The sequence below is a fragment of the Pararge aegeria genome, chromosome 27 (assembly GCF_905163445.1).
Source record: "Pararge aegeria chromosome 27, ilParAegt1.1, whole genome shotgun sequence".
Lineage (NCBI taxonomy): Eukaryota > Metazoa > Arthropoda > Insecta > Lepidoptera > Nymphalidae > Pararge > Pararge aegeria.
The window spans coordinates 1,766,439-1,784,868 of NC_053206.1; the positions used below are offsets into that span (position 1 = coordinate 1,766,439).

The following is an 18,430-nucleotide window of genomic DNA, read 5'->3' on the forward strand; positions in this document are numbered from 1 at the left end:
GCATGCACGCACGCACGCACGCACGCACGCACGCACGCACGCACGCACGCACACACGTCAATCATACTGATTTTTGCACAGAAGTTAAATAAGAAACTTACTCGGCAGGTGCGTGTTTAATCGAAACCTTCATGTGCTGTTCGTACGCTGTGTCGGACGCGAAGCGAATGTCGCACTCCTCGCACGTAGGACCGTTTAAGTTCTGGAAAGGAAATCTACATTGAGACATAACGATTTCAAGGGCGTGTGAAGTCTACCGATCCGCATTTGGCCAGCGTGGAAGACTACAAGTGGCGTGCATAGAAGGTATGCACAGGGTAAGCAGATCATATCATCGTCATCATATCAACCGATAGACGTCCACTGCTGGACATAGGTCAATTGTAGGGAGTTCCAAGTTCGACGGTTCTGAGCCGCTTGGATCCAGCGGCTACCTGCGATGCGCTTAATGTCGTCTGTCCACCTCGTTGGGGGCCGACCAACGCTGCCATTCCAGCACCTTGGGATCCCAACGTCCCTCCTTTCTCCGGATGTCCCGACCCATTGCCACTTCAGCTTCGCGACTCGTTGAGCTATGTCGGTAAACTGGTTCTTCTACGGATCTCCACATTTCTGATTTGACCGCCTAGAGCATAGCTCTCTCCATCGCCCGCTGAGTGACTCGATAATGTGTATAGAGTGACAGAACCAGAACCACAGATATATACAGATATATAAATTAAACCATACAGATTCTCCTGCATCACGCGTAGTATAGCAAATTAAGCTAAATTTTCATAACATGTCATGGAATTCCGCAAAGTAACGCCTGCTTCTATCCAATATTCAAAAGGAATTAATAAAATTTCACTCTAGGCTAGGTGATAGAAGTCATTATTTTAAAATCTTTAAATTTGTCTATCAATGACTCTCTCGGACCAATTTTGTAGATCGAACGAAACTCTTCTGCAGCAAGAAAATATTGCTATGTCAGCAGCATTACCGCATTGTAAAATTCCATATGACGTAGTCCTGTGAGAGTAACGAAAATAGCAAATTAAGCTTAATTTTCATAATATATAATGGATTTCCGCAAATAATGGAATCTCGGAATCGGCTCCAACGATTTTCATGATATTTAGTATACAAGAGGTTTCGGTGGCGATAAATCGATCTAGCTAGAATTCATTTTTAGAAAATGTCATTTTATTCGTGTTTTGTCGATAAATATATATCTATATATACTCGTATATAATTAGAATCTCGGAAAAGGCTCCAACGATTTTCATGAAATTTAGTATACAGGGGGTTTCGGGGGCGATAAATCGATCTAGCTAGAATTCATTTATATTGGAATCTCGGGCAAAAACTGCAAAAATTATCCTTTTTGATTAAATCTGATGATGCACGATGCTTGCGATGCGTAAGTATATCGGAATTGTCGGAAATGTTGTTTCACTAAAGTTCTATAAAACAGTCCGCGACAAAAAACAAATATTTCCTTAAGTAGCTCTTTCGCGGACGAAGTTGCGCGGGCCCTCTAGTACATAATAAAATATGCTTCCCTTAAAGTCACCTGCGTATTGTCGGTGCGATGTTTAATGCTGATATGCAACTTCAGTCCCCTCTCGCCGATGAACGAGTAGCCGCAGAGAGTACACACGAAGTCCGACGGATGCTTTATACGTATGTGGGACATGTACGAGGTTTGTTTCCTGTATAAAAATAATCACAGTAACAAAGAATCGCAATAATACTGTATTAATACATGGAATAAAAAACATACAGAATCCTCATTCCGTTATTATTGTATTGTGTCCAAAATATAGTGAAAAAGCTCCGCCCACGTCTCACTTTACACCCGCGGAATGTCGCTACATTAAACACTTTTTCTCATCTTCCCTATGCAGGAATGATGTTAATATTAATTTCCAACGATTATATATTTAGCCGCTTGGCGCAGTGGGCAGCGATCTGGCTTTCTGAGTCCAAGGCCGTGGTTTCGATTCCCACAACTGGAAAATGTTTGTGTGACGAACATGAATATTTTTCAGTGTCCGGGTGTTATTTGTATATTTGTATATTGGTTTATATGTATATTACTAGCTGTTACCCGCGACTTCGTCTGCGTTTGATTTTGTTTTTATCGTATTCAGTATCGCTAAGCCTTAAATGAGTACATGTGACTGTCAATTAATTATAGACAAATAATTTGCAATAAAATAAAATAGCGACTATAATGAAATATCTAAGCTATCCTATCTCTTAAGTTGGACCAGACTGCTCACGGTGTGCCAATTTAATTTAAAATCGGTTAAGTAGGAGTCCATCGCGGACAAACATCGTGACAGGAGATTTATATATATTAAGATAAGTATTTATGTATATTATTCATAAAAATATTCATCAGTCATCTTATTACTATTAAACTCCTTATATGTCTACCAAAACATTAACATATTTAAAATACACAAAACATATGAAACAGAAACATATCGAAAGAAGTAGTAATATAAAAGGCGGCCTTATCGCTTAATAGCGATCTCTGCCAGGCAACCTTAGAATTAGGAAAAAAAAAGAAGAGGAGAATAGACTGCTGGTGGTACAAATATTAACTACATGCTAATACATAAACTAGTGTACACAAAAAGATAAAAAGTAAATAATATAATATCCTAATAATATCATCTCAGTACCCATAACGCAAGCTACGCTTACTTTGGGGCTAGCTGGCCATGTATGTATTGTATAGAAAAAATCTATTATTAAAAAAAATTGATCATGAATGGGTTATCGATTAATTTCGCTCTAATAAAAATAATAATCTAAGAAAAACTAAAAGAACACGATTTTATACTATACTTTTGGCGGCGGCTTCGCTTACGATAACTTTAATTTTTGATTTGGTACATTTTAACATTATACAAAGGTTTACAAAAAAAGTCTTGCTGCTAATAGAAAATATGAAAGTAAATTGCTTAAAAAAATTAGAAACCTTCATTTATATGATGATGACTTTTATAATATAATTTTGTACCCTATTTGATGCCTTTGGAATTAGAATTTTTAAAGTTTGTGAAACACGTATTCCTATATTTTTAATCGAAAGCCTAAAATCAAAGTTTCATGGAAGTAACTTGAAAAATAAATTTGTTAATGAAGGATTTTATACAAACTTTCAACCCCCATTTAACCCTCTTAGGGTTGGAATTATCAAAAATCCTTTCGTAGCGGATGCCTACATTGTAATAACTATCTCTGTGCAAAATTTCAGCCCGATCCGTCAAGTGGTTAGAGGTTGATAGATCAGTCAGTCAGTCAGTCACCTTTGCCTTTTACATATATGTAAAATTAATATTATATATTATACTAGCGGACCCCAACGCCATCTTTCGGGCTGATTTGTGAATCTAAACCATCCAGGGTGCCACCCAAACGCATACTAAAAAAATCATTCAAATCGGTCCAGCCGTTTAGGAGGAGTTCAGTGACATACACACGCACACAAGAAATATATATATAAAGATATATATTATTATAAATAAACTAAACTTAATGTTACAAACTCGTTTGGCTCTTTAATACCAAGCGTGTTTTTCAGTTTTTTTGCACTATTAATTTTTGTAACTTTTTATTGTAAAGTTTATTATCAAATTGTTAAGAAAAAAAATAATTTAAAACTTAATAGTGAGACTTTCAAAACATACTCACAACAAACAACATGATGTAAACTTTCATTACATTGAATAGTTATGAAATTTTACATCACTTATGAATTTATGAAACTTGTCTTAACAAGTTAGATAAAATGGAGTGCACTTACATGAAAACCTCCTCGCAATGTGGACATTTGTACTGCTTGCCATCGTGCCAGCGGCCGTGGTCTATTGCCGTATTCCTGGAACAAGTGGTGATTATCAGCCAAGCCAGCAAAGGGGATTTCCCGGTTCGTTCTCTGAACAATGGAATTTGTATCTTATTACAACTAGTCAAGTATCAATTTACGTTGGGGAATCTACGTTAGGTATGAATTTAAGATGGGCAAAGATTAAGTAAAAATAAATAGCAAGTCAAAGTATATTTATTATTTATTTATTTCTAAATAAATAAATGAAATACGCACTGGGCCAACATGCGGCCTTGACCCCTTTTCATTGTTGTTGTATTGTTGATGATGACGATGAAAAATTTTGGAAGCCTCGTAGCTTTAGTTTTAGTTTACGAATGTGGTTATCGCCATCATCCCACTACCGTGTTATTCTTATGTACGCATCAAAAGTGCCACCTATGGGCCTACTTGAACAAAGATATTTTTGACTTTCAATTTGATGACTTACTTATAGTTGGTGACGAACTCGCATCTGGTGCAGAAGTATTTGTTCCTGTGGTTCACAATCATATGCTTGCTGAGCGCGTGCTTATCCTTGGCGCGGATTTTGCATATGGAGCACTCGAATGGTCCGAATTTCTGAAAGAAAAACTATTTTTTTTATTTCAAAGTCAAAGTAAAAGTCAAAAATATCTTTATTCAAGTAGGCCCATAGGTGGCACTTTTGATGCGTACATAAGAAGACACGGAGATGATGGCGATAACCACATACGTAAACTTAAAACTAAAGCTACGAGGGTTCCAAGCGCGTCCTGGTCTAAGAAGAAGCCCACAACAAACTTAGCCGGGTGTTTTTTTTTTGTTACCACCATCTCACAATGTAATTTAAAATTATTGGAAGAGCAACCTGGTTAGAGCAATAATTCAGACCCAAGATTTTTTATCGATTACGTAGTCCTTTATACTATACTAGGACTACCGATTTCTATAGTAATGATCGACGGACCGAGCATGTTAAAGTAAGTGGAAAAACCATTGCCTTTTAACAGAACACTTCAGCAATGAACATGGAATAACCGCGGCCAAATAACAGACAAACAGACAAAAAAAAAACTGTGTGCACTTATGTACCTACACGCGTTACAAGTTATACTTCTTTGGCGTAAAAAGATAAAAATCTTTTCAAAAATTTTAACTCTCGCCTCAATCTACGTTCGTAGAGAAAACGACACTAACAATAGCAAAAAAAGGTATTGTTTGAATTATTGTAGGTCAACTGTCAAACCTTTTTTGGAAAAACAAAAATGTTGACTTCATGGTGTCGGTTTTTTGTGACGGTGTGCGCGCGCATCGAAAAAATCAACTCTCACCATTTTTCCCTAACGCGCCAAAAGAAGTATAACTTCAAAAACTTTTTTTGGTTCGAACTATGGTTGATTACAGACTGCTCTTCAAGAAATAATTTTACTTATAATTGTATTCGCATGGGCCGAATTTCTGAAAAAATATTTATTTTTTTACACACTTTACATGCTCGGTCAGGTTATTATTAATCAACTGACCGAACATGTTAAGTCCTTAAGGTACGTGAAAACCATTGCCTTTTAACCGAAAACTTCAGCAAGGGACACGGTACAATTTGGCCGCGGCCAAATTACAGACAAAGAGACAAAAAAAAATCTTTTTTTGTTTCAGTTATGGTCGATAACAGACTGTTCTTCAAGAACAAATTTCAAAACATCTCCATCGTACAGAATATCCTACTACGGTTTTAATTATAAATGTACTCGCTAGGTCCGAATTCCTAAAAATAAAGCCTTTAAGGAAAACTATCGCCGCGGCCAAAGAACAGACAAACAGACAAACAGACAAAAAAAAATTTTTTTTTGTTTCAGTTATGGTCAATTGTAGACTGCTCCTCACGAATAAATTTCAAAACATCTTCAATGTACAGAATTTGCTATTGTTGAGGGGGTGGAGATGTATCATCACGGCAATACACGTCACACTGATTACTGTGACGGCATACTTTACTGCCAAGGCACACCAAGAGACGCTGAACGTAATTAAAATTAAAAAACTCCGGCGTTAAATTTAGTGTAGATTATTCTACTAGTCAAGCCTGCTTGATACACATATTGAGGGAAGTGTGAAAAATCTAATTTACCATGTAGTGGTGGCAGCCATCTTGGATTTAAAAGTTTTCAAAGTGATAATCACATTGAGGGAGCTGTGAAAAAAATATGTAACCCGCCATTTTGTGTTGGCGACCATCTTAGACCGATTTCCATCACATTCAGCTAAGTACACTCATTGTACGCTGTCTCTGGCGTAACGGTAAGCGCTGTGGATTTAACAAGTAGGTCCTGGGTTCGATTCCCGGCAGGGGCAATTTTGGAATTTATAATTTCTAAATTTTCTCTGGCCTGGTCCGGTGGGAGGCTTTGACCGTGGCTAGTAACCACCTTACCAGCAAAGACGTGTCGCTAAACGATTTAGTGTTCCGTTACGACGTCGCGTGGAAACCGATTAGGGGCAAGACCACTATACTACCTAACAGGCAGTGGCGTGCACTTCATACATGCACAAAAGCACTGCCTACCCTAAAATTTTTGTATCTATCTTTATATATATATTTCTTGTGTGCGTGTGTATGTCACTGAACTCCTCCTAAACGGCCGGACCGATTTGAATGAATTTTTCGGTATGCGTTTGGGTGGCACCCTGGATGGTTTAGATTCACAAATCAGCCCGACAGATGGCGCCGGGGTCCGCTAGTATATATATATATATAAAAGAGAGTGTGTGGGTATGTTCCATATAGGTTCCGAAACGGCTGGACCGATTTCAATTAAACTTTCAGGGAATCTCCGGATTGATCTGGCGAGTAATCCTGTAAGGTTTGGTGAAGATCGGACTCCTATTTTTGAAGTCAAACTTTCAAATACAGCTTTTATTTACTATGATGATATTCTATTGTTGGGTGTACATGGGTGTAGATAATGATCTTCACCCGCTCGAGAAGAAAATAGAAGAGAATGAATACGGAGAGAAATAAATGATTTAAAATAATATGAGACTTAAATAAAAAATTTAATGATGTCAGTTTATTGTTTAAATAAAATAAAGCAAAATCTAGCACCGCAAAGCGGGCTGGGTACGCTTGTAACTCATAAATGCGAAGGATTGCATACCATGGTCAAAATCTCTGTGCACGCCACTGCTAACAGGTTAGCCCGCTACCACCTTAGACTGCACCATCGCTTACTACCAGGTAAGTATGCAGTGAAGGGCTAACTTATAGTGGAACAGAAAAAAAAAAACTCGCGTCGAAATCTCCCGTTCCGGAGCTACGGAGACATAGCCACACACACACACAGACAAGTCAAACTTATAACACACCGTCGGGCATATGAAAGTCTTACGTCAGTATGCCTGTCCATGTGGCCATCGTAAGCGTCAATGTCCACGAAACCCTTGTAGCATACAGTGCATTTGTAAGGTGACACTTTGTAGTTGGACGTCTCTTTCCTACTCTGTATCTCTGTCAGTTGCTCATCTTTGCTTACTTCGGCGACATTGAAGAATTTCAACTCGTCCTTTGAAGCTGGAATTTTTTACATGGTTTATTCCTCAAGAGAATAACAATAAACTTAAAAGTATAACATGCGAGCGTACACTATAATATATATATCCTACTAATATTAGTAGTAGTTTATAATATTATAAATGTGAATGTAAGTTCGTTTGTTACGCTTTCACGCGAAAACTACTGAACCGATTTTCATGAAACTTTTTATACATACTGTTAAAGGTATTAGAAATAATATAGTATACTTTTCGATGAAAAAAAAAATTACGTAAAATAAAAAAATGTTTATGAAAAAATCTCAAAATCTCATATATGACTATAGGTGTGACTATGTAGCAGTACGCTGCCTCCCAAAATGACGCGGGCGAGGCCGCAGGGCACATCTAGTATTATATATATATTTATAAATTTATATGGGCCTCATAAGAAGGCTCAGAGTCACTCAGCGGGCGATGGAGAGAGCTATGTTAAGAGTATCTCTACGTGATCAAATCAAAAGAATAACAAATATCTATCTAGTAGTTTAAAAATGGAGCGAAAAAAGAAGAAAAAATACTTTTTTGCTCACAAACATCAAAGAAGAAAGAAGAAGAAGAAGAAGAAACAGACTAAAAGCAGTTTTTTGTAAACAAAAAGCAGTTTATTTATAAAGTCCACTTTAGATCTCAAAATAAAATAAATAAATATACCACGACAATACACATCGCCATCGCCATCTAGTCCCAAAGTAAGCGTAGCTTGTGTTATGGGTACTAAGATGACTGATGAATATTTTTTTAATGAATAATATACATAAATAATGATAAAATACATATATATAAACACCCAGACACTGAAAAACATTCATGTTCATCACACAAATATTGTCCAGTTGTGGGAATCGAACCCACGGCCTTGGACTCAGAAAGCGGTCGCTGCCCACTGCGCCAATCGGCCGTCAATATTGTAAATTCAACAACTGTATTTTTTTTTTAAATAAAAAGAAGTTCGCCTAAGCATTTTTCACTTTTTAATTTTCGCGTATTTTTTGAGAAAAGTACTATACAGGCAGACATATGAATGCATTGACACGGTTGCCCATGAAAGACTCTTTTGCGGGCCGCTGCAGTAATAAACTTTTAATATTGTAAAACAATAAAACAGTATTTTATTACCTGATTGTCTTTCCTGACCTTCTATTCGCTTCTTTCTATTTCGTTTGACAATAACATTTCTTTCTTTACTGGCCGTATCCTTTTTATCAGTAGGTGAATTATTTCTGCATTTTTGTGTTCTCGATTTAACACAATCCGTCCTGTCTTTTATGGTATTTCTGAGATTAGTTTTACTTTTGGATTCATCATTAGTATCATTTGTGAGTACATTTTTGGAGATTACTTTATTCTTTCTCTGAATTTTGAGCTTGGCTGACTTCGTTTTATCTGTTAAAAGGACATTCTTATTTGTTTTGTTGCGTGTTGTTTTTGCTCTAACCGCTTTAGCAAGTGTATTCTCATTTTTGACGTCAATATTATCTCTTACAAGTATAACATTACTGAGACAAACTTCATTTTCGTTATTCACCAACTCTTTGTTTGTTTCGGCTTTAGTAACATTATTCGGAGTTTCAGTGGCTTTTTTGACGACGTTTTCATTAACAAATTTACCGAAACCATCGAAATCGTCTAGAAAGTTCATGTCGTGATCGATTTCGTCGTCTAGGAATTCTAAATCGGGTACATCAATTTTTAATTCCTTCTTATCAACTGCTGCGTTTGAATCGCGATTCGATAGATTATCTTCATTATCTATGTCCATTTCCACGTTCAGCAAATCCTCTTCGAATTTGATGCCATAATTAAAGCTCGCTTTATCGAGTTCTAAAACTAAACCTGCGCCTTCCACCTTCACATCTACCTGTTCACCAGAAACCATAAGAAACCGTAGATTTAGTATTGTTGTTAAGCCCACCGCGAAATAGGTTTTTTGAAGTTATACTTCTTTAGCGGCGTTAGGAGAAAAACATGGGAGTGTTGATGATACGATGCAAGGAAATGCGCGCGCACATGGTTACACGATTTTAACAGGATGCAGTAGTTGCGAAACCGAATGAGAGGGAAATACATCGCCAGCCCACTTTTTACGATGCGCGCGCACACCGTCACAAATAACCGATACCCTGAAGTTAGCTATAACGTTTGACAGTGTACACTTTCAATTTTCTAAGTCTGCGGACTCATTACGGTGTTTTAATTGATTCAATTGTATAAAAATCTCGAATTTTAATGTTCAGTGAGACTTTTCGGTCCGAAAATGAGATAACTAGATAATTCGTTACAGTAAAACTTTCAATGTATCAAATCTATTGTTATTCACATTTTCTCTACAAACGTAAGGCGTATGATAAAATTTATGAAAAGATTTTGTATTATGAAGAAGAAGAATTAACACTTTATTGCACGTATAACATACAGGAAAAGAAACAGTAAGGAGTATACAGTACACAATGTAGACATGCAAAGGCGGCCTTATTGCTGCAAGCAATCTCTTACAGGCAACCTTTGTAGATAGGACTTACAGCAAGAGAACGGGATAGCGCCAAGAGTGTTGATAGATATACATAAATACCAAAATGTATTTTGTTATGCCAAAGAAGTATAACTTCTAAGATAATATTATATAATATCAATCATCATCATCATATCAACCCACTACCGGCCAACTTTAGGGCACGGGTCACACAATGAGAAGGGGTCAAGACCGTAGTCCACCACGCCGGCCCAGTGCTGATTGGTGGACTTCACACGCCTTTGAGAACATTATGTACATCTCTCAGGCATGCAGGTTTCCTTACGATGTTTTCCATCACCGTTTAAAGCAAGTGATATTTTAATTACTTAAAACGCACATAACTTAGAAAAGTTTCACAGATTCGAACTCGGCCCCCCGAAATTGAAGGCGAGCTCCTACCCACTGGGCTATCACATATACCAAATTGATGAAATAAAATTAATGATAAAAGCAGGTAGTTCACAAACCTTTTGTGCATGATCCTTGTGCCCTAGCAAATAAAGGTCACAATGGTCCGGCTCGAATGATTTCTTGACTATATTCGACTCTAGTTGTTTGTCCTTACGGTTTATTGACTCTATTAATTGTATTGTTAACTGAAAATGTTTATTATTGAATTAAAAAAAAATATATATAAATCCATTCGAAGACCTCCCTGGCGCAGATGTGTACGCTGTGGTTTTAAGTTTGAGGTTCCGTGTTCGATTCCCGTCAGGCACAATTTGTGAATTTATTATTTCCGATTTTTCTCTCGTCCGACCTGATCAAGTTACCAACGACAAAGACGTGCCGCTAAGCGATTAAGCGTTACGGAACGCTGTTGCGTAGTATACCATACTTCCTAAAAGGTTTGCCAGCTACCATCTTAGACTGCATCATCACACCATTTAAGATTGCAATCGAGGACTAACTTGTATGGTTATGAAATATTAAAAATATTGCCTTTGCGAACAATACCAAGTGTTTTTGCCTTTATCAAAATTCAAAATTCATTTATTTCAAGTAGGCCTATTATAAGTACTTTTGAAATGTCAAGTCTGTCTGTGCGTAGTGACTCTACCACCGGTTCGGAAGGCAGATTCCACCGAGAAGAAGCCGGCAAGAAACTCAGTAGTTGCTCTTTTCCAACATGAAAATTTACAATCATTTTGCTATCTTCCGGGAGATGAGAGCGAGGCTGGCTGCTTCCAATCTCATAGTCATTGAGGAATTCATCAGTGTAGTAACCTCACTGTATGAGATTTATTTTTACACATTTTTTAAATGTATGTATTGGTAGGTCAAGAATTTCCTTGGGAATCGTGTTGTAAAAGCGTATACTAAACCCCACAAAGGAGTTCTGCACCTTTCGCAGACGATATGCAGATATCACTAATTTATGTCCGTTTCTGGTAAGTCGATTGTTAATTTATCGTCATTACCTTGTTTGTAGTTAGTGAAACCGGGCAAAGGGCTTCTAAAATAACCTCAGGTGGTTATCCTAGGTCGTACCCAATTATTGAAGAAGTAACGCTTACGTCAAACGTCTGTCTAGTTTCCGCTATTTAAAAGTAATAATTTGGATTGGTCGTAAATATATGTCATATACTCCACGCTTCTTGACTCATACGCCAGCTAGTGGCAAATGTCATAATCAATTAGGATTATTTATTTCCAATATTTTCAAACGGATCAATTGTAAATAGCAAAGTGAATAAAAATTCAACAGTTTAAAAACAAATATTGTAAATAGCAAAGTTTTTTTTAAATCTCTTGTTTATTTATTACTTTTGTAAGAAATAAATTATTAATAAATTTTCTGACGATTGCGACATTCTATAATATTCAATGACAAGGTTATATTGACATGTGCTGATCTAACCTTAAATTTTCTACTCTCAATTATTATTCTATTCGACAAATGAAAATAATTTTAAAATAGATACACTAGCAGGTAAACTAAGCTCGGCTGCCTACGCCGTTAGGAAAATTAGACAGATTACTGACGTAAAAACAGCAAGACTTGTTTACTTCGCGTACTTTCATAGTGTGATGTCTTACGGGATCTTATTATGGGGCAAAGCTGCTGATATTGAAACTATATTCATATTGCAGAAAAGAGCTGTACGGTCAATATATAAACTTAAATCACGCGAATCCCTCCGTGAGAAGTTTAAAGAAATAGGCATACTTACTGTAGCTTCACAATATATTTATAACAATATAGTATTTGTAAGACAACATATTAGTATTTATAAACAAAAAGTGGACATAAACAGTCGACTTACAAGAAATGGTCATAAATTAGTGTCATCTGCATATCGTCTGCGTAAGGTACAGGGATCATTTGTGGGATTGAGTATACGCTTTTATAATATGATTAATAAGGTGATTTTGGACCTGCCAATGTATAAGTTTAAGGAATTTGTTAAAACACATTTATTACAGCGAGGTTACTATACAATTAATGAATTTCTTAATGACAAGGTTGCTTGGAAGCATCCGGCTCCGCTTTCAGCTCTCACAAGATAGAAAAATGAATGTTAAAATATTAAATGTAAATTTTTGATGTTGGAAAAGAGCAACTGCTGAGTTTCTTGCCGGCTTCTTCTCGGTAGAATCTGCCTTCCGAACCGGTGGTAGAGTCACTACACACGGACAGACTTGACGTTTCAAAAGTGCTTGTATTAGGCCTACTTGAAATAAATGCATTTTGAATTTTGAATTTTGAAAATGTGAAAGGGATATTAATCTTATATCTTTAAACGAGCAATTCTTGTATATATGTAATTGGAATCTCGGAATCGGCTCCAACGATTTTCATGCAATTTAGTATACCTACAGGGGGTTTCGGGGGCGATACATCGATCTAGCTAGGATTCATTTATATTGTAATCCCGGAATCATTTATATACTTTTTTTTTGTTTTTGCGACAATACACACATCGCCATCCAGCTCCAAAGTAAGCCTAGCTTGTGTTATGGGTTCTTAGATGACCGATGAATAATATCTCTCATCTCTCACCCACGAACTTGGACTCAGGGTCGCTGCAAACTGCGCCAATCGGCCGTCGTCGTATTGGACATACGACTATTTTTTTAACTCGACTCATTCGCGGACGAAGTCGCGCGGGTCCGCCAGTGAATTTTAAGTAGAATAGAAAATGAAATACTTAGTGAATATTAAATGAAATGGCGGAGTCCCAGGAACATTTTACTCTTTCATCAATGAATCAAAATAAATAAATATACTACGACAATACACACATCGCCATCCAGGCCCAAAGTAAGCGTAGCTTGTGTTACGGGTACTAAGATAACTGATGAATATTTTTATGAATAATATAAAATGCTTAGATTATATATATAAACACCCGGACACTGAAAAACATTTATGCTCATCACACAAACATTTTCAAGTAGTGGGAATCGAACCCACGGCCTCGGACTTAGAAAGCAGGGTCGCTGCCCACTGCGCCAGTCGGCCGTCAAGAAAAGAAAAGTTTTACTCCAATCGCGCGTAAAGGTTACACCGCAAACATTTATTTATTTATTTTGAGTTCCTTACCAGTTCGTTCTGCTCGACCAGCTCCGACAACAAGTGATACGCTCTCAGGCTCTTGTCTCTGAATTTGCCATAGTTTTTCAACCTCTGAGCGCACTCCGCACAGAATTGTGGTGAAAACTTCATCTCGCTCTGGAGCTGAAATAAAAATATTTTTAAAAAAATTTGGAAAATCCAAAAGTGCACGCCTCATAATCTCATTTTTTCACAATAAAATGGTTTTTTTTTTAATTGAAACTTTCAATGCTCATTACAATTTTTTTTTTTTTCATATTAATTATTATTCATTTTTTTGTAAACATGACACGGGAATGTCATAATGATTGCACATTGAAAGTTACAATTAATATTAGCTAGAAAAATTACATGGAAATTTAACGACAGTGAATTGAACGCTCATATTAACTAAGAAATTATGTCGTGTGTTACTTTAGATAATTAAAAAAAAATTATTCCGATACGATCATTTTTTCGACCAATTTTGATGCCACATACACCCGTCCATACACGGACGTCCAGAAAAGATTATGTTTAATGTTATTATTTACTATGTTAAACAAAAAAATTGTTGTTGAAATGTATTTTATGTGCCTGACAAATTATTTGACTTGATATTAGTGTACTCAAATTAACCTGTAAGTGCAATATAAATAACAAAAAATCAATTTCAGTTTCGAGAAAACTGCTTTTTTTGAAATGTCGAGAGTAGAGCACAACCTCAACGCTTCGCTTATGAGGCGTGCAATAAAAAAAAAGAACCGACTTCAAAATACGCCCAGCAGGGCCAGCACGGGCAGGAGACAAAAATTATATCCCCCGATTATATACCCTGACAGGGGATATAAAAAACGTGTCCGCATGATAAAGCACAGGAATATGGATTAGAAGTTTACCCCCGTTTATTATTACACATATATTATTTGGATATTATTTCCACTTGTGCGTCAGTGCTCTGAGAGTTAATAATGCCGTGGGAGAAGATAAATAAAATAAATAAATAAATATACTACGACAATACACACATCGCAATCTAGCCCCAAAGTAAGCGTAGCTTGTGTTATGGGTACTAAGATAACTGATGAATATTTTTATTAATAATATACATAAAATACTTATAATATACAGATAAACACCCAGACACTGAAAAACTTTCATGTTCATCACACAAACACTTTCCAGTCGTGGGAATCGAACCCACGGCCTTTGACTCAGAAAGCAGGGTCGCTGCAAACTACGCCAATGGGCCGTCAAAGATAAATTTATATCCTCTCCCCGTGGATATAATTGTCTCCTGCCCATGCTAGCCGTGCAGGAACTAAAAAGAAAAACCAAATCTGCTACTTTGGGTTACATTATTGTTGATTTTTTAAAAACAGCTCGACCGATTTCGATAAAATTTAAATGGCACCACCTGAAAAGTATGCGCCTTAAAACAAAAAAAGAATATTTCTAATCGGTTCAGGCGTCTACGAGTAATCGGGAAACATACATAAAAAAAAAAAGATTCTGTCGCATTATTAAAAATGGTTGCTTATTCTTTTTTTTTTTTTTTTTAATTATTATTATCATTTTCTATCAGTCAATGTGGGTGGAATGAAAAAAAAAACTATCAATATTTTGCGCAATTCTCGAAGTAAAAAATAAAATAAAATTCGACGAATTGAGTAACTCCTCCTTTTTAAAAATGTGCATTGACGTGGTTGCTTTTTTTTTTTTTTTTTTAATTATTATTATCATTTTCTATCAGTCAACGTAGGTGGAATAAAAAAAAAATCTATCAACATTTTGCGCCATTCTCGACGTAAAACAACACAATAGCTCGCAAGCATTGTGAACGAACCGAATTTTCATTAGAGACACACTAAAGACTAGTTTTTTATTAATTGTAATTAAACGACAACGAAATACCCAGAGATTTTGAACAGCAAACAGCGCGCTGCGATTATGAAGCTTTAAAAAACAAAAACTTTTAACTTCAGGACATCCTCAAATATTTTGTAATTTTTTTTTTACTTTAAACAAAATAATTGTTTTTTAAAAATATCGAATACGTTTAAACGAATGTTTTTTCTTGATATATATGTGACTAGCTGTTGCCCGCGACTTCGTCTGCGTTTGATTTTGTTTTTTGATGTGGGATTAAATTTAGTTGCAGAACTAAAAAAATTTAAAGTGTTCAGTATCGCTAAGCCTTAAATGAGGGGGTTGCTGCTGTCCGCTGAGGAGTTCTGTCCTCTATCTCCAACCACAGTTTGGGCAAAATTAAACACATATTATTACCTCTATCGTATAAAAATAATTATTTAAATCGGTTATAATTTGTCGGTTATGGTGTTAAATCGTCAAACACTTTCACCCCCCTCTCCCAAAAAAACCGAGCTTAATGTCGGGATAAAAAGTATCCTATATTACTTCTAATACTTCCAAGAATATGTGTACAAAGTTTCATGAGTATCGGTTAAGTAGTTTTTGCGTGAAAGCGTAACAAACAAACTTACATTCACATTTATAACATTAAGTAGGGATAGGGAATTCATTCGTAGTTCAATCATTTTTAGTTTCGAAAAGTCCTTGACTTTCAAGTAGCGGATCCTCAACGCTTCGCTTATGGAGCGTGCAAAACAGGAATGCGCGTCGCGTATCAATTCGCAAATTGTATCGGTGTGTATGTAGTACGAGATCGTAGATATAAAAATATAAATATACTACGACAATACACACATCGCCATCTAGCCCCAAAGTAAGCGTAGCTTGTGTTAAGGGTGCTAAGATGCCTGATGAATATTTTTATGAATTATATACATAAATACTTAGAAAATACATATAAACACCCAGACACTGAAAAACATTCTTGCTCATCACACAAACATTTTCCAGTTGTGGGAATCGAACCCACGGCCTTTAGCTCAGAAAGCAGGGTCGCTGCAAACTGCGCCAATCGGCCGTCAATAGTAGGCCGTAGATGACTGCGACAGTTATGCATCGTTAAGTAGGCAACTTACCGTAATCCCAGTCAAATTTCCAAATTCCAAATACAAGTTGTATTTGCTCAATGGGTACAGTTTACAGTCTGTGTCCAGACATATCATGCAGAACTGAAAAAAAAAAATTGCTTTTGGTACAAGTCGCGGCAAGTAAGTCTAGCGCTGAACGAAACGCGGATGGGATAGCTGCGCATGGGTACTGTCGCGCAGGCAATACAATCATTACTTCAATTAATAAATAGTATTTGGCCATTAATTAATAATGTAATGATTATTGTCCAGTGAAAATGATATTATTTAATTGTAATGTGTGTGTTTGTGTGTAGTGTAAATGCATGTTTGAGTGTGAGTATATGAATTTGTAATTATTATAGTTTAAAGTTTCAAGTACCAAAGATTTCTTGTTATCTAGGCTACAATTTTTAACAAGTTTATATGTACACTGGTAGTGCGCGGGGTGTCGTATCGGTACGGGGGACGGAATACGACTGGAGAGCCAATAAGAGCGTGTGAACAATACGCACACCCTCCCCGCGACCCTCTTACTCCCCCATGATACCTTATTTTCGACTTCTGCGCAATAACGGTCACCGCTAGACTTTCGTGCTGCTACTTATAAGTACTCCGCGAACAGCAGGAGGATCTGTGTGGTGTAATTTATAATTTCTTTAATCCGTATACTCCACACCAAACAGATCCTCGGCAATGTACCCTCTACGCACGTTTCGCTCCGAAACCGCAGCATCCTAAGGAGATGTTGACTTGACAATGAATAATTGTTAACTAAATACACCATAAAGATTCTCCTCCTGTTCACGGAGTATAGCAAATGAAGGTTAATTTTCATAATATATTATGGATTACCGCAAAGTGCTTCTATCCAATATTCGAAATTTTGTGTCTGTACTATAAATGAACCAAGTAACTGTCAGAATAATAACTTGTTTATAGCTCAGTACTCCGCTTACATACTGGCAGTTTTAAGTACAAATCTGATAAAATGCTAATGGAGTTAATTTCAACAGCATATGACAGTCTATTGATGGCCTAAAGCGGGAAACCTTCCCAGCGGTAAGGTTCGCAAAATTCAAAATTCATTTATTTCAAGGTGGCCTAATATAAGCACTGTTGAAACGTCAAGTCTGCATGTGTGTAGTGACTCTACCATCGGTTCGGAAGGCAGATTCTACCGAGAAGAAGCCGGCAAGAAACTCAGCAGTTGCTCTTTTCCAACATCAACAATTTACATTAAACATTCATTTTTCTATCTTGTGAGAGATGAAAGCGGAGCTGGATCAGGTTAAAGAATAATTAATTTCTCTTAAAGAATAATTTACATATTCACTTACAGAGAAATCATATTGAACTTTATTATTTGATTAGCGATCATTTATTAAGGTATACATATAAATTATTGAAGATCTACCCTCAGAAACTTCGATAACCGTATGTTGCGAAATGCGAAGACGTTGCCATAAGCGGTATTACAACATTACAACTGAGATAGCAGATTTTTTAGTTTGCGTCTCGAAATTGTAAACGACTTCGCATTTATCACTTCGGTGGGTAATTTATTGTAGAGTTGTACTCCTTCTAATTTCACATTTCTTCGCCCGGGGCAGGTTTTAAGACGTGGAAGTAAAATATAGTCTCATCTACGACTGATTCTACTTTGCACTTGGTGTATTTTTGTAAATGTGATGTGTGTATGAATGGATTTGTTAAGAAGTTTTGACGTGACAACGTCTTATAAATTGGTTTGCCGGGTGACACTTCAAGAAACTGCGTTACGCTCCGCTCACGTTATGCGCTCACAATGAGAGCGAGTGAGAGGCACGCGCCCGCCTAAGAGCGAGAGAGACAGACATAAAAAGTGAAAGGCACGCGTCCCTTTGTAGTAAACGCTGTTTCATTGTACGCAAATGTATTGCAAGTTATTGTATGTATATTTG

The 18,430-nt window shown here is 36.6% G+C and overlaps 1 protein-coding gene across 2 annotated transcripts in view; it reads right to left on the bottom strand.

Annotated features, from left to right (window-relative positions):
* The window catches only part of LOC120635628 (putative zinc finger protein 66), a 31,631-nt gene that overhangs the window by 10,470 nt on the left and 2,731 nt on the right, over positions 1-18,430 (bottom strand). For both annotated transcript variants that reach the window (XM_039906658.1, XM_039906657.1), the window contains exons 3-11: positions 16,497-16,589; positions 13,498-13,632; positions 10,418-10,546; positions 8,555-9,296; positions 7,234-7,415; positions 4,317-4,447; positions 3,803-3,877; positions 1,556-1,694; positions 102-202 (exon numbers count right to left, since the gene is read on the bottom strand). In XM_039906658.1, the coding sequence (XP_039762592.1) occupies positions 102-202; positions 1,556-1,694; positions 3,803-3,877; positions 4,317-4,447; positions 7,234-7,415; positions 8,555-9,296; positions 10,418-10,546; positions 13,498-13,632; positions 16,497-16,589 (1,727 nt within the window). The remainder of the gene's footprint in view (positions 1-101; positions 203-1,555; positions 1,695-3,802; positions 3,878-4,316; positions 4,448-7,233; positions 7,416-8,554; positions 9,297-10,417; positions 10,547-13,497; positions 13,633-16,496; positions 16,590-18,430) is intronic.